The sequence below is a fragment of the Pan troglodytes genome, chromosome 7 (assembly GCF_028858775.2).
Source record: "Pan troglodytes isolate AG18354 chromosome 7, NHGRI_mPanTro3-v2.0_pri, whole genome shotgun sequence".
Classification (NCBI taxonomy): domain Eukaryota; kingdom Metazoa; phylum Chordata; class Mammalia; order Primates; family Hominidae; genus Pan; species Pan troglodytes.
In genome coordinates this window covers 35,834,747-35,860,602 of record NC_072405.2, presented here as the reverse complement: position 1 = coordinate 35,860,602, position 25,856 = coordinate 35,834,747, and the positions used below count along the sequence as shown (strand labels likewise).

At 46.7% G+C, this 25,856-nt stretch overlaps 1 protein-coding gene across 4 annotated transcripts in view; it reads right to left on the bottom strand.

Annotated features, from left to right (window-relative positions):
- The window catches only part of EPHX2 (epoxide hydrolase 2), a 53,716-nt gene extending 29,547 nt beyond the window's left edge, over positions 1-24,169 (bottom strand). Inside the window, exons 1-6 of one of the 4 annotated variants that reach the window (XM_001163779.7) lie at positions 23,961-24,169; positions 14,265-14,349; positions 11,576-11,735; positions 10,193-10,383; positions 8,345-8,467; positions 3,427-3,501 (exon numbers count right to left, since the gene is read on the bottom strand). In XM_001163779.7, coding sequence (XP_001163779.4) covers positions 3,427-3,501; positions 8,345-8,467; positions 10,193-10,383; positions 11,576-11,735; positions 14,265-14,349; positions 23,961-24,061 — 735 coding nt within the window. In that variant the 5' untranslated portion in view covers positions 24,062-24,169. Of the gene's footprint in view, positions 1-3,426; positions 3,502-3,961; positions 4,153-8,344; positions 8,468-10,192; positions 10,384-11,575; positions 11,736-14,264; positions 14,350-22,109; positions 22,462-23,960 lie in introns of those variants that run through there. The other 3 variants (XM_054656611.2, XM_063816968.1, XM_054656610.2) reach the window with 3 other exon arrangements.
- Between the last annotated feature and the right edge of the window lie 1,687 nt (positions 24,170-25,856).

Here is a 25,856-nt window from a genome sequence, read left to right as displayed (position 1 = left end):
GTGCAGAATACTGTTGCAAGACTTTTCCTTAGTTCAGCTAAAGACGGGGTCCTTGTTCCCAAGGTCATGAAAATATAGGCTCGCAGTTTGAAGCATGAGTAAAGAGCAGGGTTTTATTGGTGAAAAGGAAAAAAATGGGGAACAGGGACTCTCTGCAAGGCCAGAGTTCCCTGCCAGAGCACTTCCCGCCTCGCTGTTGGAATCCCAGTTTCCACACAGGAGGAGGAGGGGCCAGGCTCCTCCCTGCTGCAAAGGGCAAGAACTTCCTGAGGCTCCACCCCAGTGCACAGGCTGTTTGGAGTTTCTCTGGGGACCCCCTCCCACCTGGCTGTCTCAATACTATAAGTGTTTCATTAAGAGCTGTTTACTTCTTAAATATGAAATCTGTTCAAGCTTTGCCACACCCATAGTCTTTTTGGGGGCTATGGGTGTGGCAGAGACTGTGAGGGCTTGACAAAGTCTGTGTTCCCATCTTCTTCCAGACACATGGTAGCATCTCGCAGAGCACTTCCCCTCCTACAGTCGGTGTGGACGCACAAGTGAGCTCCGGCCAGTGTCTCCCAAGCAGAGGAAAGGTGCCACATCCGGGGCTCACAGGAACCTCCTGTGCATGGCCTCCCTCCCTTTGCCTATCTCTGCCTGAATGACATGGGCCTTGAGGAAGGTGGAGGCAGCAGAGAGAAGGAGCCTGGTTGCTTGAATGGCTGTGTGGACAGAGCCCACAACACTGCACTGTGCTGTAGGCGAGAAATACACTTGGTGTGAAGCCACTGAAAGGGACAGGGTGTTTGTTATAGCCACTAACCAGCCTTGACTATTATGGTGGGGTCCAGCCAAATGAACCAAATAATCAAAGTGCCCTGTTCTTACCCCAATTACATATCTCCACGATCCTAAAGGAAATGCAGGAGAACAATCAGAGTCACATTATAGAAATTCACGTGGAACAATTCCACTTGGCTGTATCTTAGATGACTCCAAGCTGCGCCCCACACTGGAAGTTTCTTTTTTGGGCAGTGTGGGGGACATGGTCTCACTTTGTTGCCCAGGCTGGAGGGCAGGGGCATGATCATAGCTCACTGCAGCCTCAAACTCCTGGGCTCTAGCGATCCTCCCACCTCAGTCTCCCAAGTAGCTGGGACCACAGATGCACACCACCACCCCAGCTAATTTTAGAGATGGGGGGTCTCACTATGTTGCCCAGGCTGGTCTCGAACTCCTGGCATTAAGTGATCCTCCTGCCTTGGCCTCCCAAAGTGCTGGGATTACAGGCATGAGCCACCACACCTGGCCCCACAGGAAGTTTTATTCATAATTCCCAACAAGCTATTTTGCTCAAGAAAACGTTAGGTGGGCATGTGGCAGACCCTCTCACGGACTACAGTGTTTATCAGAGTTTGTTCCACAGTCTTTCCTTCAGCACTTGGCAAAAGTTGACATTAAATTTGATCTACCTTACACTGAGAAATGTTTCACACTTATGTCTGATCAAACGATCCTAGTTCGCCTGTGTTCTAGCACAGATCCCAACTAAACAGCTCACTCTTGAGCTTTATCATCTCATTATGAAGCTGTGGATACTGAGGCTCACAGCTTCATATTGACTCAGCTGAGTAGCCCAGCAAACGCATGTCCTTTCCCATCTCATTTTTTTTCTGTGTTAAGAAAAATGTCCATAAAGCCAGAACACAGAAAGATCTATTATCAACCCAGTTTAGGATTCAGTGGCGATCAATACAACAGCCCCCTGAGAGCCTGGCGCAGCTGGGACTCCCCAGAAATTCACTGCCAGCTCTTAAATATGGGGTGGGGGAAAGACAAGGTGGGGTAAAGCGATTCTGATCACACTCCTTCAAGGTCAAATAAAGAATCTCTTGAAACTGGCTGGATATGCAAATCCTAAGGGAATTACGAGAATAACCCTGTCCACGGTTACAATCCAGCCCCCGGCCCTGGGCGAAAAGCCCCTCACTCCTCTTTACCACCAGAGAGATGAGACCAGAAGGCCCTGATTAAACACTCACCCCTTCAGGAGAACCCAGAGTTATAGAAGGGATGTCAGTGGCGCTGAGCAGTAGCTTTAAGTCCCAGAAAAGCCTTTTCTTACTATGCAAACCCACTCGTGCCTGGATGCCCACTTTACATTTGTGGTGGCTGCCTCCACCCTGGCAGAACCCATTCTGAGCACAGATCCCATTCTGAGCAGGCACCTCATCCTTGCTGTAACCAAACCACTGAGGCTGTGAATGTAAAATCCCTGGGACCATGGAAGACCCTCCATTCATCTCAGAATTTCTCTCTGAAGGTTCTCCTCCAGGACAGCAAGGGTCCCCAAGGTCTCCAAGGTCAGCACAGCCATAGCCTCCAGCTCTCCTGTTTGTCAGCTGCTGTTTATGGAGTACGTGGCTGTTGGATACTATGCCCCATGGTCTGCATACAACATTTCATTTAATTCTCACAGAAATGGCATGGAGAGATATTATTGTCATTTCATTATAAAGGTGTGGATACTGATGCTCACCGGGATAAGATGCTTGTCCAAGGCTGCAATCTCAGTTAAGTGGCAAAACCAAGATTCCAGCTGGGTTTATCTGCCTGCACAGTAGCTGTCTGGCCTTTTTTGCTGATGAGTGGACCCACTGCTTTAGATCCTTTCATATTTAAATGAGGCCAATGACAAATGAGGAAAGATCCCAAAGTGAATCCATGAGGATGTACTAAACCCCTGCTCTGTGTCAGCAAGCCAAGTTAGATCTCTCAGCCAGGCCACGAGCCAGGGCCCTCTGTGTGTGGCCTTGGCTTTATGATAACCCTTTAAAACAAAAAGAACATTTTAATGACCCGTTCCCTCTCTTTGCCCTCAATGTGGGCTCCTTGAGGACAGGTCTGTCTTGATTGTCACTGCACCCCTTGTATCTGGCCTGTGCCTGACACAGAGGAAGTGTTCGATAAATGCCTGTTGAATGAAAAGATGTTCTCCCCCAACACAGGCCAGCTGTGTGCATGCTTTAGCCTCCCAGGCTGCCCAAGCTCCCTAGCCTGCTGTTCTATGGGGGTTTGGCCACATCAGCCACACTGCTTTATAGAATCCGAGACAGGGTCTGTCTTTCACTGATTTCTGAGGAATGAGATTTGTGGGAAATAACATTTCCTTATAAATAGTGGATGTTCAACCACCCTCGATATTTAACAAATGTCACTGCTGGTCACTGTTTTTTTTTTTTTTTTTTTTTTTTCTTGAGACAGGGTCTCACTCCGTTGCCCAGGCTGGAGCACAGTGGTGTGATCACAGCTCACTGCAACCTCCACTTCCCAGGCTCAGGTTCAGGTGATCCTCACAGCTCAGCCTCTTGGGTGTCTCTGCTGGTCGTTTTAGGTGACCTGGTGGGAGAGCACTTAGCCGACTGAGAGACAAAACTGACTCACCTTTACTGTCACGTACCCATGGCTCATGTCACTTGGATTGCAAGAGGTCGGCAGAGGGGCTGGGGTATTGAGAAGCTGTAAGCAGGAAAGGTACAGTGAGAGAGACAGCAGCAGCCTCCTTCCGTGAGAGGCTCTCCTGAATACTGGTGCCAGGGGAAGCCTCGGAAATCACCTTTTCCACTCCATCCTGAGCCCTCCTGGTGGCTGACCAGCCCATCTCCCTCTCCTGCCAGCACAGCCAGACTCCATTCTTCCTCCTGCCTTCCAGTTGAGTGGAGCCCCAAGACTGAGTTCTGGCCAATGGATGCAGATGGAAGAGTGCAGCCTCCTGCCTGCCACATTAAAACCCCCAAATGATTCTCTACATTCCTCAACTCCCCATCTTCCAGCTGGGTGTCCAGTGTGACCTCAAAAACCACAGGTAGAAGACAGTGCATCCTCCATCATCCTGAGTCCCCGAATGACTGCATGAGACGAAGCCCCTGGCCACTGGCCACTGAACTCCATATAAGCAAGAAGCAAAAATCACTTGCTCTAAGCGAGAGAATTTGGACTTTAATTAATATTATTTGCTTCTGTGGCAGCTCCTCCGATAGTCGCCCAGGCTCATGTGGGACATCATGCGAAGCTCACACAGCAGTCACTCCAGCACAGCTCTGTTGAAAGGTCTCTCCTTCAAGTCGGCCAAAATCAAACTCTCTGGGCCTTTGTATTAGTTTGCTGTGGCTGCCATGACAAAATACCAGTTTATGTGGTTTCAAGAACAGATATTTATTTCCTCACAGTTCTGGAGGCTGGAAGTCCAAAGTCAAGGTGCTGGTGGGGCTGGTTTCTCCTGAGGCCTCTCTCCTTGGCTTGCAGATGGCCATCTTCTCCTAGTGTCTTCACATGGTCTTTCCCTTGTGTCCTCATGCCCTGGGTACCTCTCTGTGTGTGTCCTAATCTCTGCCTCTTCTCCCTTTTTTGGGGGTCTCTGCTCTGTCATCCAGGCTGACATGCAGTGATGTGATCACAGCTTACTGCAGCCTTGACCTCCTTGGCTCAAGGGATCCTCCCACCTCAGCCTCCTAAGTAGCTGGGACTATAGGTGTGCACCACCACGGCCAGCTATTTTTTTTTTTTAAAGACAGGATCTTACTATGTTGCCCAGGCTGGCCTCGAACTCCTGGCCTCAAGTGATCCTCCCACCTTGGCCTCCCAAAGTGCTGGGATTACAGGAGTGAGCCACGGCTCCTGTGCTTAATCTCTCCTTCTTCTAAAGAGACCAGTCAGATGAGATTAGGGCTCAGCCTTGTGACCTGATTTTAACTTCATTACCTCCTTGAACGCCCTTTCTTCAGACCCAGTCACATCCTGAGGTATTAGAGGTTAGGACTTCACTGTATTAATTTTGGGGGACACAGTCTAGCCCCTAATAGCCTTCCACCGGCAGGTCCCAGGCCTGTTCTCAGGAGTCCGTGAGGGCTTAGACTAACCCATCTCAGTAAATAGGAAATTCCTGAACAAGGAGTCCTTATGGTGGCTTTTGTACCTTACTGGAATCAGTTTCCCTGAGGCAGAAATGACAAGGAGCCCACTACTGAGGACATGTATGTGAATATAGCCTTATGCCTGAACTCTGCTGCTGGACACGCTGTGAATCCTACTGCTGGATTGGTCACTTTTAGTCCTAAAGGCGTAACCCAACGAAAAATTCATTCTCCTCAGTGACTCAGTTTTGTGACCTCTAAAATGGGGACGTAAGCTAAGAAATCTACCTCCTTTATAACTATGGAAGACTCTGCAGAGGGGGACACAGGAGGTGAGTCCTCCCATCTCCATGGCATCTGGAGAAGACGGGGGCAGGGAGGGACTCAGTGTGATGGGGGAGGGCAGCCTGCTGTCTCCTGATGGCCATGAGCCCATGGTCGGGCGGGAGCCAAGGCCCGTGAGCAGGGCCGGTGCCCCTTAGGGTCCCTCCTGCCATGTGTCCTCAGTTTCCTAGGTCATACACCAGGGGATGCCCTTGCTTTTGGGGGTGGGAAAAGTGGGGGGTTCCTACTTTAATAATCATCTTATATGTTTGTGCAATTTACAAAGGCTGTTCATGACTGACGCCCACTGCTTTCCTCTGAGAAAGAGACGCAGGCTCCCCTGTTTAAGAAGGGGTGATTTTTCTGTGGGGATATAAAAGGGTATAACTGCTGTGAAAAACAGCACAGCATTTCCTCAAACATTTAAAAATAGAATTTTGGCCAGGCACGGTGGCTCATGCCTGTAAACCTCGCACTTTGGGAGGCCGAGGCAGGTGGATCACTTAGACCAGCCTGATCAACATGGGGGAACCCTGTCTCTACTAAAAATACAAAAATTAGCCAGAAATCGCTTGATCCTGGGAGGCAGAGGTTGCAGTGAGCCAATATTGTGCCACTGCACTCCAGCCTGGCCAACAGAGCGAGACTCTGTCTGAAAAAAGAAATAATAATAAATAAAAGAAAAGAAAAATAGAATTTCCATATGATCCAGTAATTCCACTCGTAGGTATACACACAGAAGCATTGAAAACAGGGTCTCAAAGAGATACATGCACACTCACATTCATAGCAGCACTATTCCCAATAGCCAAAAGGCAAAAGCAACTCAGGCGTCCTTGGATAGCTCAGTGGATAAACCCAATGTGATCTATCCATACAGTGGAATAGTTAGTATTCTATCCCAAAAAGGAAGGAAATTCAGACCCACGCTGCAACATGGGTGAACCTTGGAGACATTATGCTAAGTGAAATAAGCCAGTTACAAAAAGACAAATATTGTGATTCCACTTACATTAGGTCCCTAGAGGAGTCCAATTCATAGAGAAAAAAGCAGGATGGGGGTTGCCAGGGGCCAGGACACACAGTCTACAGCACGTTTGCTGTAGGTAGCAGCTGAAGGTGCTATATAAGACACAGCCCTAGCAAAAAAAAAAAAAAAAAAAAAAAAAAGCAGGATGGGGGTTGCCAGGGGCCAGGGCATGCCATTGAATGGAAAGTTGGTGTTTGATGGTGCAGAGTTTCATGTGAGGGAGATGAAAAAGTTCTGGAGGTGAGTGGTGGTGATGACTGCACGACAATGTACATTTTCCTAACATCACTGAACTGTCCACACACACACGTGCGTGTGCGCACACACACACACAAAGATGGCAAATTTTACGTTACATGCATTTTTCCACAATGAAAAAAATACAAGGGGGATGATGTTCATTTTTCCTTCTATCTTCCTCTTCCTCCTACCCCTGAGACAAAGAGAAGTGAGATATAGTTTTTACTTTCCCAGTTTCACAGGACAGGTATCTGTGGCTCAGGTATGCTGAGGGGACAGACCTAGCCAGGGGCACAAGCACATGGGTTCCCTGAGCCCAAGTCTGATGTGCTTTCTTCTCTGTTGCCTGGGACTTGCAGGTTTGTAGAAGGACAAATGAACAAAGCTTGGGCAAGATGCTTTAAGGTATGGAGTCACTGGGTATACATTTTAATTTATTCACTAAAGACAAAAAAATCAGTCTTGTCATGGGCTGAACTGTATCACTCTCAAAATTCACGTTAAAGTCTTAGTGCCAATACTTTTTTGTTTGTTTGTTTGTTTTTGGAGACAGAGTCTCGCTCTTGTTGTCCAGGTTGGAATGCAGTAGCACGATCTTGAATCATTGCAATCTCCACCTCCTGGGTTCAAGCTATTCTCGTGCCTCAGCTTCCCGAGCAGCTGGGATTACAGGTGCCTACCACTATGCTTGGCTAAGTTTTTATATTTTTAGTAGAGACGGTGTGTAGCCATGTTGGCCAGGTTGGTCTCGAACTCCTGACATCAACCGATCCGCCCACCTTGGCCTCCCAAAGGGCTGTGATTACAGGAGTGAGCCACTGCGCCCAGCCTTAGCCCCCAATACTTTAGAATGTGACTGTATTTGGAGATTAGGCCTTTACAGAGGTAACTAAGGTTAAAGGACGTCATTAGGGTGGGACCTAGTGCAATCTGACTGGTATCCTCATAAAAAGAGGAAGTTAGGAAGCAGAAAGACACAGGGAAAAACCAAGTGAGGAAATAGGGAGAAAGTGGCTGTCTTCAAGCCAAGGAGAGAGGCTTCCGGAGAAACCAACCCTGCTGGCACCTTGATCTTGGACTTCCAGCCTCCAGAACAGTAAGAAAATACATGTCTGTTGTTGAAGCCACACAGCCTGTAGTACTTTGTTATGGCAGCCCGAGCAAACTAACCTACTTCCCTTTGAGGCAATGGCTGTGCATCCTTGGACATGTGGCAGCCTCAGCTGAGTGCCAGCTTTCTCCTGCCTCTTCTCCCCTGTGCTCACAGGACGAGGGTGCTGCACTTCTGCAGAAGGCTGTGGACTCAGTGAGATCAGCGATCTCAGGTCAACCCCAAAAAAGAAAGGTGCCTCAGAACTGGAGGAGCAGGCTAATCCCCAGGCAACCCCAGGGACATCATGACGGCTGTCCCAACCACCTCAGGGACGGACAGGCTTTTCTTAAGAGGCTTCCCTCTGAGCTGGGTGGAACTAAAGGGCTGCACCTGAGTGCCAGCGGCATGCTCGGACATGCCAGGTAGGGGCCCTGATCCTTAGGGTAAACGTTCTCCATACTTACTCTCAAAAGCGAGGTCAGGATGGCCTTGAACATCCCACTCTTGCTGCCAGTTCCCCGGCCCTGGCACTAACACTAGTATAAATTCTTGTCTCCCTGTTCACTGACTGCAGAGAAAGAGGCAAGATGCTCCTTAGGGACATCGTGCTGACTGCACAGTGGGTGATGGACTCCCAACCAGCGGTGCCCAGGAGTCATTCATGGACTCCACGGACAGCAGCTTCTCTGCTCGTGGTTTTCTCCTGAGTCCAGAAACCACAGATGAGTCCAGGAAGCTTGGCTCGCTCAGAAGTCAAGTTACCTGGATTCCGGTCACTTTCTCCAGTTCTTTCAGGGCCGTGTCAGTGTCCTGGACCAGGATGGTGACCATTCCCAAGTCACGGGCTGGCTTCAGATTAGCCCCGATGTCATCCAAAAAAACGACCTGAGCCCAAAACAGCATGGGAGAATCTCAGAAAGAAACTCACCAGAATGCAAACAGGGGCTATTTTATGATGAGGAGATTAAAAACTCTTTTTCTTTTGTAACCATCTACTGCTAAAATGGAAAGCATTTAATTACATAACATACGCATGAAAACAAAGGCACATATGACCCCACACAGACCTACTGGCTTCAGCCACTTCTGAAATTGCAAGAGGGTTAGGAGAGGATACACACTTATCAAGGTGACATTAAAATTCTTCTGGGAAAATCAACAGGCATAAGTAGACCAAAAAATGTATCTGGAAAAGAACTGTAGTGAGGGCAGAGAGTCAAACAATTGATGAAGCTACAAAAGGTAGAAATTTGGCACTAGAAAAGAAACAGACATGTCTATGAAATAGAACCAAATACAAATAAGAATTTAGTTTCTAAGAAAAGTGTCATGTCCAATTGGTAAGGAAGATTGTTTAATGGCCTTGGTATGACTGGTTAACTGTTTGGGGGAATAAAATGGATCCTTACTTTATATCTTACCCCCAAATAGATTCTTAATGAATCAAAAATTTATATGTAGTAATAAAGAAAGTGCTAGGCTTGATGGCTCACACCTGTAATCCCAGCACTTTGGGAGACTGGAAGGATTGGTTGAAACCAGGAGTTCAAGATTAGCATGAACAATATAGTGAGACCCCCATTACAACAGAATGTAAAAAATTAGCCATGCATGGTGGTATGAACCTGTGGTCATAGCTACTTGGGAGGCTGAGGCAGGAGGATCACTTGAGGTCAGGAGTTTGAGGCTGCAGTGAGCTATGATCACATCACTGCACTCTAGCCTAGGTGACAGAGTGAGGCTCTGTCTCTAAGAAAAAATAAATTAATTAGTTAAACAATAAATAAATAAAAAGAGAAGAAAAATCCTGGAAGTCATAGAAAGCATGGGTGCATGCATTTACCATCTTGGACAAGGGAAGTCTAGAATTCTAAGCAGCTCATCCAACCTGGAAGCCATCGATAGGAAGACTGATATATTCCTGTGCAGGCTTAGATTGGGAGCCCTACTCTGAGGCTGACTCCAGGCACTGAGAAGAGAAGAAGCAAAGTCCAGGAGGAGAAAGGGGAGGTCCCAGGATGCAGCATGGTGAGGACTCCAAGGCTAGAGTTCAGGGTTTGCTCTGGTCAGCTTGTGGGGAGGTGGGGGGTTGGAAATGTGAGGGAAAGGAATTTAATCTCCATTCAATCACCTTTTGCAGATTAAAGTAGAGACACACAAAGAGAAAAGAGCTTTAGGACAGGTGATCTCTGGAGACAGGCTCAGGGCACAGGGTGTCTGGTGGGAGAGCGTGGCAATACCGGAGCCCATCCTCACTCACCCTTTGTGGGGATGAACCTGACTACTAGTCTTGTGGCCTTGCAAGTCTCCCAGGATCTCCATTTCTTTGTAAGTAAACTGAGGCAGCTGGGCTAAAACAGCTTTTGCTGATGCCTGTTTTGACCAAAGTTCTGTAAGAGCTATACAATGGAGCCAAATGCCCACCTCTGGGAGAACTTTCTAGATCAAAGAATGGGTAACAGTCTTTTAGGAGAAGACGTGGTCTGGGAGAAGTGGACTCAGAGCTGTCCTGCCAGGCCCAAGATGCATCCCACCTGCTCACTCCTCAGTTTTTCCCTGGTTGCAATATCTCTGAACATCCTTCTCCGCCATAAGGAAGTGTCTCCGTACCTCACTGGGGCTGGCCTTCAGGGTGTCCAGCAGAAACTTGTAGATCTGAGGTTCAGGTTTGACCATTCCCACCTGACACGACTCTATCAGGAAGTCAAAGTGCATCTTCAGCTCACACATCAGCTGGGCCAGGCCATCTCTCTCAGCACGGTCGTCCAGCCAGGTGTTGGTGAGGATGGCAGTTGTGAATCCTGAGCAAAAAGCCACCAGTAGATAGACCAGCTACAGACCTTTGCCCTGAAATGCTCCAGATACCCCCAAGGGACTCCAATGATGGGCCAAGCAGGTTGTGCTCACTTTTATTAATCTCTTATGCCCAACTTTCAACCGACAAATTGGAAAAGAATCATCTTGACCCATGAACACCTCTGACACAGACACAAGCATGAGCTGGGTACATTCAAGGCCCTCAGAAGCCTAGATGGAGAAACTACCCTCCTTCCTCCTTGACAACAGTGGAGCAGCACTTATACATTCATCAGCTCATTTTGATCTCTACCACCTCAGGAGTGGACAGGGCCGATCCTACCCTCCCAGATTCACAGATCAGCAAACAAGCTCAGACAAGTTACGAGCCGCCCAGAGCCACATGGTGAAGGTCCAGCATTCTTTCTAGTCCATGCTACTGAAAACACTGCTTGACTAAATTCCAGAATACCTGCCTTGGCAATCAGGGACTAGGTTTCTATTTCAAAACTAGAGAAGTGTACATAGAAATAGGATTATCCCCTGGCTTTATCTGCCTAACCAGCGAGGGTGAGAACTAGGCAATGCTGGAAAGAAGACACTGAAGAGTTGATGGTGAGACTCTTCCCACGCAATAGGAGGGAAGGGTTGCAGACATGGGATGGCTCAGCCACAACCAGGTAAGTCTACTGATAAGAGGGTGGAATAGTTTCAAGTATGCCTATGACAAGAGTCAGGTGTTCACACCAAGTCAACGCCTATGGATGAACTTGACCTCATGTCTTAGACTATGTGACATAATCTGAGCCCATGTCAGCCAACTCATAGCTTGGACACTCTGATACCCAGAGGCTAAGAAAATCACAGTTGCTAAAAAGGCCTTGTTTCTTAATCACTGTGACAAAAGATCATGTCATTTGGGTCATTACTAAAGTGCCACTGAAGGGGAGAATGATGCTCACAAGGCAGTCATGGGCATCAACTGCTTTATTAAGTAAAATCCTGCCATTTTTCCAGCTTTTCTAACAGTGCCGCTTTTGCCATTGGATAAAACTTGCTTTGGGGCCATGTTTAAAGAGGCTTTCCTCGTGGCTCAGAAGATCTGTGATCTCAAAGCTCACTTCAATGGATTCTGACCTAATGCTCCCGAGGGTTCTGTGTGGTCAGGCCTGAGATTGGCCAGTATCAGATCCTTACCTTTCTTCCTGAGCATGAGAGCTGCCTGGAGCATGGGGCGGTTGATCTTTCTGGCTGAAATCGCCTTGTCAAAGATTTCTTTTACGGAGAAATTCTTGGGGAGGCAGACTTTAGCGGTCTCGGAGCACTTCCTGCAGTTTTCTTCCATGAGTGGTATCCACTGTCAAAGTGAAGTGAGGGGACAGTTTGTATGGCCACTCAGAAAAGCTCTGGCAGGGTCTACTAAATCTAAACATATACATTCCTTGTGACCAAGCAATTCCATTCCTGGACACATACCCACTGGAAATGCCAACATATGTTCTCCAAAAGACATGGCCAAAAATGTTCATAGCTATACTCTTCCTAGGAGTCCCAAACCAGAAACGACCCAAATGCCCACTAACAGCAGAATGGATAGATTGTGTTATATTCACCCACAGTCATAGCAGTGCTATTCCTAAGAGCCCTGTCTTAGCCCATCTCAGCTGCTATAACAAAAGACCAGAGGCTGGGTGGCTCATAAACAGCAGAAATTTATTTCTTACAGTGCTGAAGGCTGGGAAGTCCAAGATCAAGGCTCCAGCAGATTTGGTGTCTGGTTAGGGCCTGCCTTCTATTTCACAGATGGCACCTTCTTGCTGTCTTCACATGGTAGAAGGGGCTCGATAGCTCTCTGGGATCTCTTTTATAAGTGCACTGATCTCACTCCTGAGGGTTCCACCCTCATGACCCAATTACTTCCTGAAGGCCCCACCTCTTAATAACATCACCTTGGGGGTTAAGATTTCAACATAGGGATTTTGGGCGGGGGGCACAAACACTTGGACCATAGCAAGCCCCAAACTGGAACTACCCAAATGTCCACTGTTATGGGCTAAACTGTGTCCTCCCCAAAATTCCTGTGTTGAAGTCCTAGCCCCCAGAGTATCATGATGTGACTATATTTGGAAATCAGGCCTTTAAAGAGGTACTTAAGGTAAAATGAAGTCATTATGACGAATCTTAATCCAATATGACTGGTGCCCAAATAAGAAGAGGAGATGAGGACATAGACACACACAGGGATGACCATGTGAAGACACAGGGAGAAGACAGCCAAGAACTTGCTTTTTTTCCCCTGTCTCTCTGCTTTCTACCATGTGAGGATACAGCAAGAAGGTGGCCACCTGCAAACCAAGAAGAGAGCCCTCACCAGACACTGAACCTGCCAGTGCCTTCATCTTGGACTTCCCAGCCTCCAGAACTGTGAGCTATAAATGTCTGTTGTTTCAGTCACACAGTCTATGGCATATTTGCTGTAGGTAGCAGCTGAAGGTGCTATGTAAGACACAGCCCTAGCAAACTAATACACTCACTAATAGCAGAATGGATTGTTATATATACACATCATCATAGCAGCACTATTTGTAATAGTCCCAAACTGAAAACTACCCAGACCCCCATCAATAGAAGAATGGATAGATTGGGGTATATGAATGTGATGGAATGTCATGCAGCAATGAGAATAAAATGATCTATGGCAGCATGCAACAACGATGAGTCTCACTCATACAATGTTGAGCAAAAGATGCCAGACACAAAAGAGCTGATCTGCACAATTCCATTTACATAAAGTCCAAAACAGGTAAAAGTGATCTATTGGGATAGAAGTTAGAATGGTAATACTCTTGGAGGGATGGTGTCCAGAGTGGGGTTATGTGTTGCCTACAGCGCTGAGAATGTTTTATTTCTTGATCTGGGTGCTGGTGACAGCAGTATACTTAGTGTGTGAAAAGTCATCAAGCTGTATGCTATGTGTACTTTTCTGTCTGTATAGTATATACACATGAAAAGTTAAAAGATGACATTCACTCCCAAGATAAGACTTTTTTTTTTTAAGACAAGTCAAGTGTAAATAGCCTTAGCATGATATAATTTAGTTTTCCAGGCTTCTTCCCTCTAGCCATGCCAGTTTCCTAGAAGTTACACACAGACTATCAGAAGCCACCAAAGGAGTCTGAATGAAACGCAGGATTTTCATAGCAATTACTAGAAATTCACTCTAAATTCTGTATGTTCATTGAAAATATAGGCTGGGCATGGTGGCTCATACCTGTAATCCTAGCACTTTGGAACACCAAGGTGGGTGTATCATTTGAACCCAGGAGTTCTAGACCAGTCTGGGTAACACGGTGAAACCCCATTTCTAGCAATAATAATAATAATACAAAAAACAGCTGGGCATGGTGATGTGTGCCTGTAATCCCAGCTACTTGGGAGGCTGAGGTGGGAGGATCATCTGAGCCCAAGAGGTAAAGGCTGCAGTGAGCCATGATCATGCCACTGCACTCCAGCCTAGGCAATAGAGTGAGAACCTGTCTCAGAAAAAGAAGAAAGAAGAAGAAGAAGAAGAAAATATACAGCATTTCCCTCTTTCTTACCTTCCAACAATATTACTGAGGTTTTTTTATGGATTAAATAAAAAGTCAATAATTCAATAATGTTCTTCCCAATAGTTTCATCACAGTTTTCGTTCACCATTTGCCACAATATGTTAGCAAGTATGTTTTAAGGTGACTGCAATACGCCCATTAATACCATTAAAACAACATTTGTCTTCACAGAAAAGGTGGGTGTTTTCTATTATGGTGGGCCCCAAGTTCGGGGAGATGGGCACACAGGCAGAGAACGTTCATCCAAAGGGCTCTGTGTGGTGATGTCCCCTCACCTGGGAAAGTGTGATCTCTCCTCTCATAAGCCGGGTAGTGGCACCCTCTGGTCCCCCTTTCTGGAAAGCATCATTCAGAAGTCCTCTGGAAAACACAAAGAACAACAGGAACATTCTGTGGATTTTGTCATGGCAGCACATGGAAACAGACACTGTTCATATTCATTGAGAAGCAGCCACTAGAAAGGCATACTGCCAGGAACTGGAAAATGCAAACGCAGTTCAAATTGGGATCTTTGCGCGCAGGGAGCCATCCAGCTGAGGACATGAGACCATACAGTAAATCACAGTATGATCCACAGAGAAGCTGCCCATGGGAAACCACCTAATAGCAGCTTCACCCAGAGGCGCTTCCTACTTTACTATATAACGGTCAGAACCAAGAGTGGGCACGCAGCCATTACTGTCCTTGTGTGCACCAGGCATGGTCTCAAAGAACTTTTTCATGAGTTTACCTTCTTCAAAAAGAATGGAATATGTTTTTTCTGGTTTCGATTCTGCCTCTCTAGTTTCTATTTTATCTTAATGTCATCTTCTAACCTTTAAAGTTTCCTGTATTAGTCTGTTCTCACACTGCTATAAAGACGTACCTCAGATCGGGTAATTTATAAAGAAAAGATATTTAATTGGCTCATGGTTCTGCAGGCTGTAGAGGAAGCATAGCTGGGGAGGCCTCAGGGAACTCACAATCATGGCGGAGGGCGAAGGGGAAGCAAGGCACGTGTTACATGTTTGGAGCAGGAGGAAGAGAGAGAAGGGGTAAGTGCTACACACTTTTATAAACAACTAGATCTCATGAGAACTCACTCACCATCACGAGAACAGCAAGGAGGAAATCTACCCCCATGATCCAATCACCTCCCACCAACCCCCTCCTCCAACATTAGGGATTACAACTGGACATGAGATTTGGGTGGGGACACAAATTCAAACCATATCACTGTGTTAAGGCTGGGTTGTATACCCCCATCCCAAATACATACATTGAAGTTCTAACTTCCAATACCTCAGGATGTGACTGTATTTGGAGAGTGGGTCTTTAAGAGGTAATTTGAGTTAAATAAGATCATACAGGTGGGCTCTAATCCAACAATAGGACTGGTGCCCTTATAAGGCGATTAGGACACACACACACACAGAGAGTCAACCATGTGAGGACACAGGGAGAAGAACACTGTTAACAATCCAAGGAGAGAGGCCTCAGAAGGAACCAACCCTGCTGACATCTTGATCTTGGACTTCCAGCCTCCAGAGCTGTGAGAGAAAACATTTCCATTGTTGCCATCCAGTCTCTGTTTGCTGTTACAGCAGCCTCAGTAAATAAATACACTGAGTAACAGAACAAATGTATTTATGTGTACGAATGCATTTGTTCTATTACTCAGGTCTGGAAAGTAATTTTAACTGGCTTGCCAATCCCAGATGAATTCCAGTTGAAGTGGCAAGCCAGTTAAAATTACCAGCCCTGAGTAACAGAACAAATATCCCCATCCTGGGAGCTTTATTTCTGATAATAGTCAAGTATACCTTTTATCAGACACCCTCTTAGAGGTAACAGTGGTCAGCTCTGGACCAACTATATGGAGACATATACCTAATATCTGTGGCCTTGCTCAACTTTTCAATGTCAGCAATGGTTTTCCCATACCTTTGCCAACAGTTGTTGGTTTTTTAAACAGCTTTGTTAAGGTATAATTACTGCTATGGTTTGAACGTTTGTCTCCTCTGAAGCTCATGTTGAAATTTAATCCCCATTGTGGCATTAAATTAAAATTGAGAGGTGGGCCTTTAAGAAGTGATTGGGTCATGAGGGCTCCACCTTCATGGATGGATTAATTCATCCATAGGCTAATGGGTTAATGAGTTAATGGGTTATCATGGGATTGGGACTAGTGGCTTTATAAGAAGTGGAAGTGAGGCCTGAGCTAGCACACTGAGCCCCCTCACCATACGATGCCCTGTGCTACCTTGAGACTCTGCAGAGAGTCCCTACCAGCAAAAATGCCCTCACCAGATGCAACCCCTCAACCTTGGAATTCTCAGCCTCCATAACTGCAAGAAATAAATTCCTTTTCTTTATAAATTACCCAGTTTCAGATATCCTGTTGTAAGCAACAGAAAATGGACTAAGACAATTACATAGCATTAAATTCATGTAGTATGACAATTCAATGATTTGCAGTAAATTTACAGTTGTGTAAGCATCACCACATTCCAATTTTAGAACATTTCCACCTCCTCCAAAAGACTCCTGGTCCCTTTCAGTATCTGCTCCTCAGTATTAAGAAGCAATGCAATATTCAACTTAACAATCCTATTGAGCATCTTAGGTATGTGAGGCATTGTGCTATGTGCTGTGATGCAAAAGTGGAAAAATATGATGCTATTCATAGGAAGCTCACAGAAGAACAAGGGAGGCAAGGTATAAACAAATAACTACAAGACACTAGGTGAGTGGGAAAACAGGGGAAAATTATTTCTTCTTCTTAGAGAATGGGGGATGATAAAAGAAGAGGAACTAGGGAAAGAATATACCTATACAGGAAGAAGATACCACTGAATCTATAAAACAAGGGCAGGTGGTCATTAAAAAAAAAAGCAACTTGATACAACAAGAACATTCTTGGTATTGGAAACATGAGCTTACCTCCATATCCTAGCCTAGCTCCAGCTCCTCTTCCTGTTATTGATAAGCCTCCTCTAATCTCCCCCACTCAGAAGGAAACAAGCAAAGAAATCTCCAAGGGACCATAAAACCCCTGGGCTATCGGTTATGTCCCCTTCAAGCTGTAGGGGGAGGGGAATTTGGCCCAACCTGGGTATATATCCCCTTCTCCCTCTCTGATTTAAAGCAGATCAAGGTAGACCTGGGGAAGTTTTCAGATGATCCTGATAGGTATATAGATGTCCTACAGGGTCTAGGGCAAACCTTCGACCTCACTTAGAGAGATGTCATGCTATTGTTAGATCAAACCCTGCCCTTTAATGAAAAGAATGCGGCTTTAGCTGCAGCCTGAGAGTTTGGTATCTTAGTCAAGTAAATGGTATCTTAGTCAAGTAAATGACAGAATGACAGCCAAAGAAAGGGACAAATTCCCTACCGGTCAACAAGCCGTCCCCAGTATGGATCTCCACTGGGACCTAGACTCAGATCATGGGGACTGGAGTCGCAAACATCCGTTGACCTGTCTTCCAGAAGGACTAAGGAGAATTAGGAAAAAGCCCATGAATTATTCAATGATGTCCACCATAACTCAGGAAAAGGTAGAAAATCCTACTGCCTTCCTTGAGCGGCTACAGGAGGCCTTAAGAAAATATACTCCCCTGTCACCTGACTCCCTCGAGGGTCAATTGATTCTAAAAGATAAGTTTATTACCCAATCAGCCGCAGATATCAGGAGAAAGCTCCAAAAGCTATCTCTGGGCCCTGAACAAAATTTGGAGGCATAATTAAACCTGGCAACCTTGGTGTTCTATAATAGGGACCAAGAGGAACAGGCCAAAAAGGAAAAGTGATGTAAGAGAAAGGCTGCAGCCTTAGTCATGTCCCTCACACAAACAAACCTTGGTGGTTCAGAGAAGACAGAAAACAGAGCAGGCCAATCACCCAGTAGGGCTTGTTATCAGTGTGCTTTGCAAGGACACTTTAAAAAAGATTGTCCAACAAGAAACAAGCTGCTCCCTCACCCATGTCCACTATGCCAAGGCAATCACTGGAAGGCACACTGCCCCAGAGGACAAAGGTTCTCTGGGCCAGAAGCCCCCAACCGGATGAACCAACAACAGGACTGAGGGTGCCCAGGGCAAGTGACAGCTCATGTCATCACCCTGACTGAGCCCCAGGTAAGTTTAACCATTGAGGGCCAGGAAATTGACTTCCTCCTGGACACTGGTGCAGACTTCTCAGTGTTAATCTCTTGCCCCAGATGGCTGTCCTCAAGGTCTGTTACCATCCAAGGAATCCTGGGACAGCCTATAACCAGGTATTTTTCCCATCAGTTGTAATTGGGAGACTTTGCTCTTTTCACACGCCTTTCTTGTTGTGCCTGAAAGTCCCACACCCTTATTAGGGAGGGACATATTAGCCAAAGCTAGAGATATTATCTCTATAAATATGGGGAACAAGTTACCCATTTGTTGTCCCCTACTTGAGGAGGGAATCAACCCTGAAGTCTGGGCATTGAAAGGACAATTCGGAAGGGCAAAAAATGCCTGCCCAGTCCAAATCAGGCTAAAAGACCCCACCACTTTTCCTTATCAAAGGCAATATCCCTTAAGGCCTGAAGCTCATAAAGGATTACATGATATTTTTAGACATTTAAAAGTTCAAGGCTTAGTAAGAAAATGCAGCAGTCCCTGCAACACCCCAATTCCAGGAGTACAAAAACCGAACGTTCAGTGGAGACTAGTACAAGATTTTAGACTCATCAGTGAGGCAGTAATTCCTCTATATCCAGCTGTACCCAACCCCTATACCCTGCTCTCTCAAATACCAGAGGAAGCAGAATGGTTCATTGTTCTGGACCTCAAGGATGCCTTCCTCTGCATTCTCCTGCACTCTGACTCCAAGGTTCTCTTTGCCTTTGAGGATCCCACAGACCACACGTCCCAACTTTCGTGGATGGTCTTGCCTCAAGGGTTTAGGGATAGCCTTCATCTGTTTGGTCAGGCACTGGCCCAAGATCTAGGCCACTTCTCAAGTCCAGGCACTCTGGTCCTTCAGTATGTGGATGATTTACTTACGGTTACCAGTTCAAAAGCCTCATGCCAGCAGGCTACTCTAGCTCTCTTGAACTTTCTAGCTAATCAAGGGTACATGGCATCTACACTGAAGGCCCAGCTCTGCCTACAAGTCAAATATCTAGGCCTAACCTTAGCCAGAGGAACCAGGGCTCTGAGGAAAGAATGAATACAGCCTATACTGGCTTGTCCTTGCCCTAAGACATTAAAACAGTTATGGGGGTTCCTTGGGATCACCAGCTTTTGCCGACTATGGATCCCCAGATACAGCGAGATGGCCAGGCCACTCTATGCTTTAATCAAGGAGACCCAGAGGGCAAACACTAATCTAGTAGAATGGGAACCAGAGGCAGAAACAGCCTCCAAAACCTTAAAGCAGGCCCTAGTACAAGCTCCAGCTTTAAGCCTTCCCAAAGGACAAGACTTCTCTTTATACATCACAGAGAGAGCAGGAATAGCTCTTGGAGTCCTTACTCAGACTCGTGGGACAACGCCACAACCAGTGGCATACCTAAGTAAGGAAACTGATGTAGTGGCAAAAGGCTGGCCTTACTGTTTATGGGTAGTTGCAGCAGTGGCCATCTTAGTATTGGAGGCTATCAAAATCATACAAAGAAAGGATCTCACTGTCTGGACTACTAATGATGTAAATGGCATACTAGGTGCCAAAGGAAATTTATGGCTGTCAGACAACTGCCTGCTTAGATACCAGGCGCTTGTGTGTGGCCCTGAACCCTGCCACTTTTCTCTCAGAGGATGGGGAACCAATCGAGCATGAATGCCAACAAATTGTAGCCCAGACTTATGCTGCCCGAGATGATCTCTTAGAAGTCCCCTTAGCTAATCCTGACCTTAACCTATATACCAACGGAAGTTCATTTGTGGAGAATGGGATACGAAGGGCAGGTTATACCATAGTTAGTGATGTAACAGTACTTGAAAGTAAGCCTCTTTCCCCAGGGACCAGCACCCAGTTAGCAGAACTAGTGGTGCTTACCTGAGCCTTAGAACTGGGAAAGAAAAAAAAATAAATGTGTATACAGATAACAAGTATGCTTATCTAATCCTACATGCCCAATGCTGCAATATGGAAAGGGAGTTCCTAACCTCCAGGGGAACCCCCATTAAATACCACAAGGAAATCATGGAGTTATTGCACGCAGTGCAAAAACCCAAAGAGGTGGCAGTCTTACACTGCCAAAGCCATCAAAAGGTGAAGGAGAAAAGGCAGAAGAAAACCATTAGGCAGACACTGAGGCCAAAATTGCTGCCAGGTGGAACCTCCCATTAGAAATACCTATGGAAGGACCCTTGGTATGGAACAACCCTCTCCAAGAGATTAAGCCCCAGTATTCCCCAACCGAAACAGAATGAGGACTTTCATGGGGGCATAGTTTTCTCCCCTCCAGGTGGTTAACAACAGAAGAGGGAAAGGTACTCATGCCCGAAGCCAGCCAGTGGAAAATACTTAAGACCCTCCACCAAACTTTTCATATGGGTATTGAGAACACTCATCAAATGGCCAAATCCCTATTTACAGGGCCAAATCTCCTTTGGACCAGCCAACAAGTAGTCAAAGCCTGTGAGGTGTGCCAAAGGAATAATCCCTTGGTCCATCATAAGGCCCCTCTGGGGGAACAAAGAATAGGGCACTATCCAGGAGAAGACTGGCAGTTAGACTTCGCCCATATGCCTAAGTCAAGGGGATTTCAATACTTGTTGGTCTGTGTTGATACCTTTGCAAATTGGATGAAGCCTTGCCCTGCAAGACAGAGAAGGCTCAAGAAGTGGTTAAAGTCCTAATTCATGAAGTAATTCCTAGATTTGGGCTTCCCCAAAGCTTACAAAGCGACAATGGTCTGGCTTTTAAAGCCATGGTAACTCAGGGAGTTTCCAGGGCACTAGAGATACAATATCACCTTCACTGTGCCTGGAGGCCACAATCCTCAGGAAAAGCCCATACAAGACCTTGTGACCACGAATACTGAATACCACCTTAACTTTCCAAGCCCTTTTATGCATCCAACACAACCTGTTATCAGGCCTGCCCCTGGGGCACCTACTATCCCATCAGTGTAATTACACCCTATAACTTCAAGCCCCAACTGATCATAGTAACTCCTGAGTCACCCAAACACCTCCATTCAGATGGCTTGTCTGCTTCTCAGGGCCCCCCAAAATCATCACCTCCTCCCTGTTTAACAAACAGTCTGGGTTTTGTAATGGCAAACATACTCCCTGCATGACCATTCACCCCTGGACCCCCTGCAGCAGCGCCCCCACCACTAGTGTATGCTTTCTTATCCCCTCTTTCAATTACTCTCTTGGATGGTTCCTAGTAGATACAAAACGGTTTTTTCTCCAATGGGAAAATAGAACACAGGGAGCCACTCAGTCTGCTCCCAACACCCTTTCCAGCTGCTCACCAGAGCTACCTTGGCAAGTACTCTAGGAGTGCGGGAAAATGAACACAAACTCACACACCTTTTTAACATACACAACCAGTTTATTCTACCCAGCCAAGGCATATTCTTCTTATGTGGAACTTCAACCTATATCTGCCTCCCCACCAGCTGGACAGGCACCTGCACCTTCTCCTAAGTCCCAACACTAACATTGCCACAGGAAATCAGACCCTATCAGTGCCCCTCAAAGCTCAAGTCTGTCAGCGCAGGACCATACAACTAATACCCCTACTTATAGGGCTAGGAATGCCCACTGCTACAGGAACCAGAATAGCCAGTTTAACTACTTCATTATCCTACTACCATACACTCTCAAAGGATTTCTCAGACAGTTTGCAATAAATAAATCTATCCTTACTCTACAATCCCAAATAGACTATTTGGCAACAGTGACTCTCCAAAACCGCTAAGGTCTAGACCTCCTCACTGCTGAGAAAGGAGGACTTTGCACCTTCTTAGGGGAGGAGTGTTGTTTTTAAACTAACCAGTCAGGGATAGTACAGGATGCTGCCTGGCATTTACAGGAAAAGGCTTCTGAAACCAGACAACACCTTTCAAATTCTTATACCAACCTCTGGAGTTGGGTGACTTGGCTTCTCCCCTTTCTAGGTCCCGTGACAGCCATCTTGCTATTACTCACCTTCAGTCCCTGTATTTTTAACCTCCTTCTCAAATTTGTTTCCTCCAGGATCAAGGCCATCAAGCTACAGATGGTCTTACAAATGGAACCCCAAATGAGCTTAACTCACAACTTCTACCGAGGACTGCTAGACTGACCCACTGGCCCTTTGACTGGCCTAGAGAGTTCCCCTCTGGAGGACACTACAACGGCAGGGCCCCTTCTTTGCCCCTATCCAGCAGGAAGTAGCTAGAGTGGTCATCACCCAGTTCCCAGTAGCAGGTGGGGTGTCCTGTTATGAGGGAGGATTGAGAGGTGAGGCCAGCTGGACTTCCTAGGTCGAGTGGGGACTTGGGGAACTTTCCTGTCTTACAAGAGAATTGTAAAATGCACCAATCAGCGCTCTGTAAAACGCACAATCAGCAGCATTCTAAAAGTAGCCAATCACAGGGAGGATTGAAAAAAGGGCACTCTGATAGGACAGAAATGGAACATGGGAGAGGACAATAAGGGAATAAAAGCTGGCCACCCCAGCCAGTAGCGGCAACCTGCTGGGGTCCCCTTCCATGCTGTGGAAGCTTTGTGCTTTCGCTCTTCACGATAAACCTTGCTATCGCTCACTCTTTGGGTCTGCGCCACCTTTACGAGTGTAACACTCACTGCGAAGGTCCACAGCTCCATTCTTGAAGTCAGCAAGACCACGAACCCACCGACAGGAACCAACTCTGGACACAACTATAGCCTCCAACTCCTGGGCTCAGGCAATCCTTCTGCCTTAGCCTCCCAAGTAGCTGGGGCTACATGCATGCACTAATGTCTAGCTAATTTTATTTTTATTTTTGGAGAGACAGGGTCTTGCTATTTCGCCCAGGCTGGTCTTGAACTCTCAGCCTCAAGTGATCCTCCCACCTTAGCCTCCCAAAGCACAGAGATTACATGCCTTTCCCTCAAGCTACTTGCCATCTCATCTTCCTTACTATATTAAAAGCAAAGGCTCCGGACATGGACTACTGGGGTTGGATTTCTGGCTCTGCTCTTTAACAGCTATGTGATTTGGACAGCTGGTTTCTTTCTGTGCCTCAGTTTCCTCATATGTAAAAGGAGGATATGAACAATGGCTTCCATGCCTGGCCTTCTTTTTCACTTTATAAATAAGTATACTTCTCTCCTTTCTGAATGTGGGAATAATACATTGTTTATAAATTTAGAAGTTGGAAACTACAAAAAAAAAAAAAAGAGAGAGAGAGAGAAAGAAAATCATTACATTATTCCTAATCCCATTTGATGTACTTTGGCCTATTTCTTTCAGGCACTTTTCTGCATGTACCTTTTTTCCATAGCTGAAACCATATTGTATAAATAGCTTCAGATTCTGGTGGGGTGGTTTTTTCATGTAGTAGAACAGGTATTTTCCCAAGTCCCTGAGCTCTCACTCTGCACACCCCATCTACCATTTCCCAGTGATGTGGCTTTGGGCGGTTGCTGCAGTTTGCTATTACACAAGTAAGCATGCAACCCACACCTGGGGAGAGAACTTTCTTCTCTCCTGAATCTCAGCTGGCATCTTTAAGCACCACTCCATTAGACAGGAGGCAGCAGAAGCACAAAGCTCCATGAGTAACTCCTCTCCCTTTTGGAAAAGTTCACAGAAAGCAATTTTGGAGTCCTTGGCAACGTTTAATTATGAACATTTAGAAAGACAACGGATCTCCTCATATGCACTGGGACTTCAGGGCCAGGTCTTCAGTTTCATGATTCGCATGATTCGCAGGGCTCCGGCACAGGAGCAATCTGAAAGCAGGGCTGCAAGCCCAGCGCGGTCTGCCTCCTGAGGCCCCGACCCACTGCGGCGGCGGCGCTGGGCCCCCTTACCTGGGCAGCGCCAGGGCCTCCTCCGTGCGGCCGAGGACGCCGAACACCGCTGGCAGCGCCAGCACCCCGTCAAGGTCGAAGACGGCCGCGCGCAGCGTCATGGCGGCGGGTCTGCAGCCTAGCACCCGGACACGCAGCTAACCTGGGAGATGCGCGAAGGCCAGGGCGCATGACCCGCCCAGCTTGGCCCGGCTCTGCCCCGCCCCTGCCCTGGCCCCGCCTCCTCCCCACACCGCCTTAACGGGACTCCGCCCCCTGCCCGGGTTAAGGCTGGACTCTGGCCGGGAAAGAGGCAGGGGGAGGGGCACAGGAAAGGGAGTCAGAGGGAGAGGAAGAGGAGGCCGGGAAGGCGGGGACCCCAGGCTAGAATCTCGCCTCTGGATGTAACGCTTTCTACTGTCTCAAAGGAAAGTCCAAAGTCTCCTATGCCCCCTCCCCACGCCCCTGCAGTAGCTGCTTGAAGAGGCAAACCCAGGCCCGGGCCTTCCTGGACGGGCTGACAGCTCCCTGCGAACTTGCTGGACTTGGAATGCCTGGGAAAGAGGCCACAGACTCTGTGTGTGTGTGTGTGTGTGTGTGTGTGTGTGTGTCTATGTGTCAGCACATCCAGTGACTTCTAGATTCAGAACATAAGACCGTGTTGGGGGGCGGGGGGAGGGGGCATATCCAGTGACTTTTCTAGATTCAGAACGAAGGATCACAGATCCCTCACTATCCTGACCACTCCTCTAGGCACGCTCTTCTTTGCCAAGGCAAATGTGTTTCTAGAATAAAATATGATGTTCCAGCTATCGTGTGCCAGCCCAGAATACTTCGATTTCAATCTCTTGTGGAATGAAGCTTAGAAGAACTAAATGTAGGCTATTATTTTCCTTTTGTACATGCTACTTGTAATAATTCTGTCTTAAAATGTGCGAGGTTTGTTTTTAATCACCGATTTCCACACTATTGGCTCGTTTATGTTCCTAGAAAAACTAAAACTTTGGCTGGGAGTTCTTGAGTTGTTGTAGTGCAGCTCCATGAATTAAAAACCGTGTCTTTGGTGGAGACCAAACAGAGTGAGTGAGGTCTCCAACAGTGGAGAATTTACTCTTGAATGTGTCTCTGTGGATTTATCCAAGATACCCTCCACCACAGAGCTTCAAGAACCTTGTGAGGGATTGTCAGATACCTCACTGTAACTGGGAGGTCTACAACAGTCTCTGGATCTAGCAATCAACAACAGGATTGACCAGAGCCGTGGGTTTCCTCTGGGCTGTTTGCCCTTAGCAAGCTATGCTGTTGCTTCTTTCTCTAGCTTGGTAACCTCTTCCAGGCTCCTGCCTGGAGCAGTTATTAGTGTTTTCTGAGATTCTTGCCAAAGAAGCAGAGAGTGGCCAACACTGCCAAATGTTACAGGAAGAACTGAAAAAAAGCTGTCCAATTTTGGACTTGGATGACACCGGATGTTTCAGAACACTTTTTGTGGGCCCTTTATGGTAGAAACTGGATTACTCTGGATTTGAAGACTGAAAGATAGGCAGAGAAGGGAGTACAGCAAGCTAGTTTCTCATGAAGGTAGTTGATCTCAAAGGTATAATTGAATTTTAAAAAATAGAAAGCAAATTGCAGCCTGACCTATATAGTATGAAACCTGTTAAATCTCCAGATTGGGCATGGTGGCACACACCTGTAATCCCAGCACTTTGGGGCTGAGGTGGGAGAATTGCTTGAGGCCAGGAGTTTGAGACAAGCCTGGGCAACAAAGCAAGACCTTCTCTCTATAAAAAATAAAAATAAAATATTAGCTAGGCATGGTGCTGCATGCCAGTAGTCTCTGCTATTCAGGAGGCTGAGGTGGGAAGATCACTTTAGCCCAGGAAGTGGAGGCTGCAGTGAGCCATGATTGTGCCACTG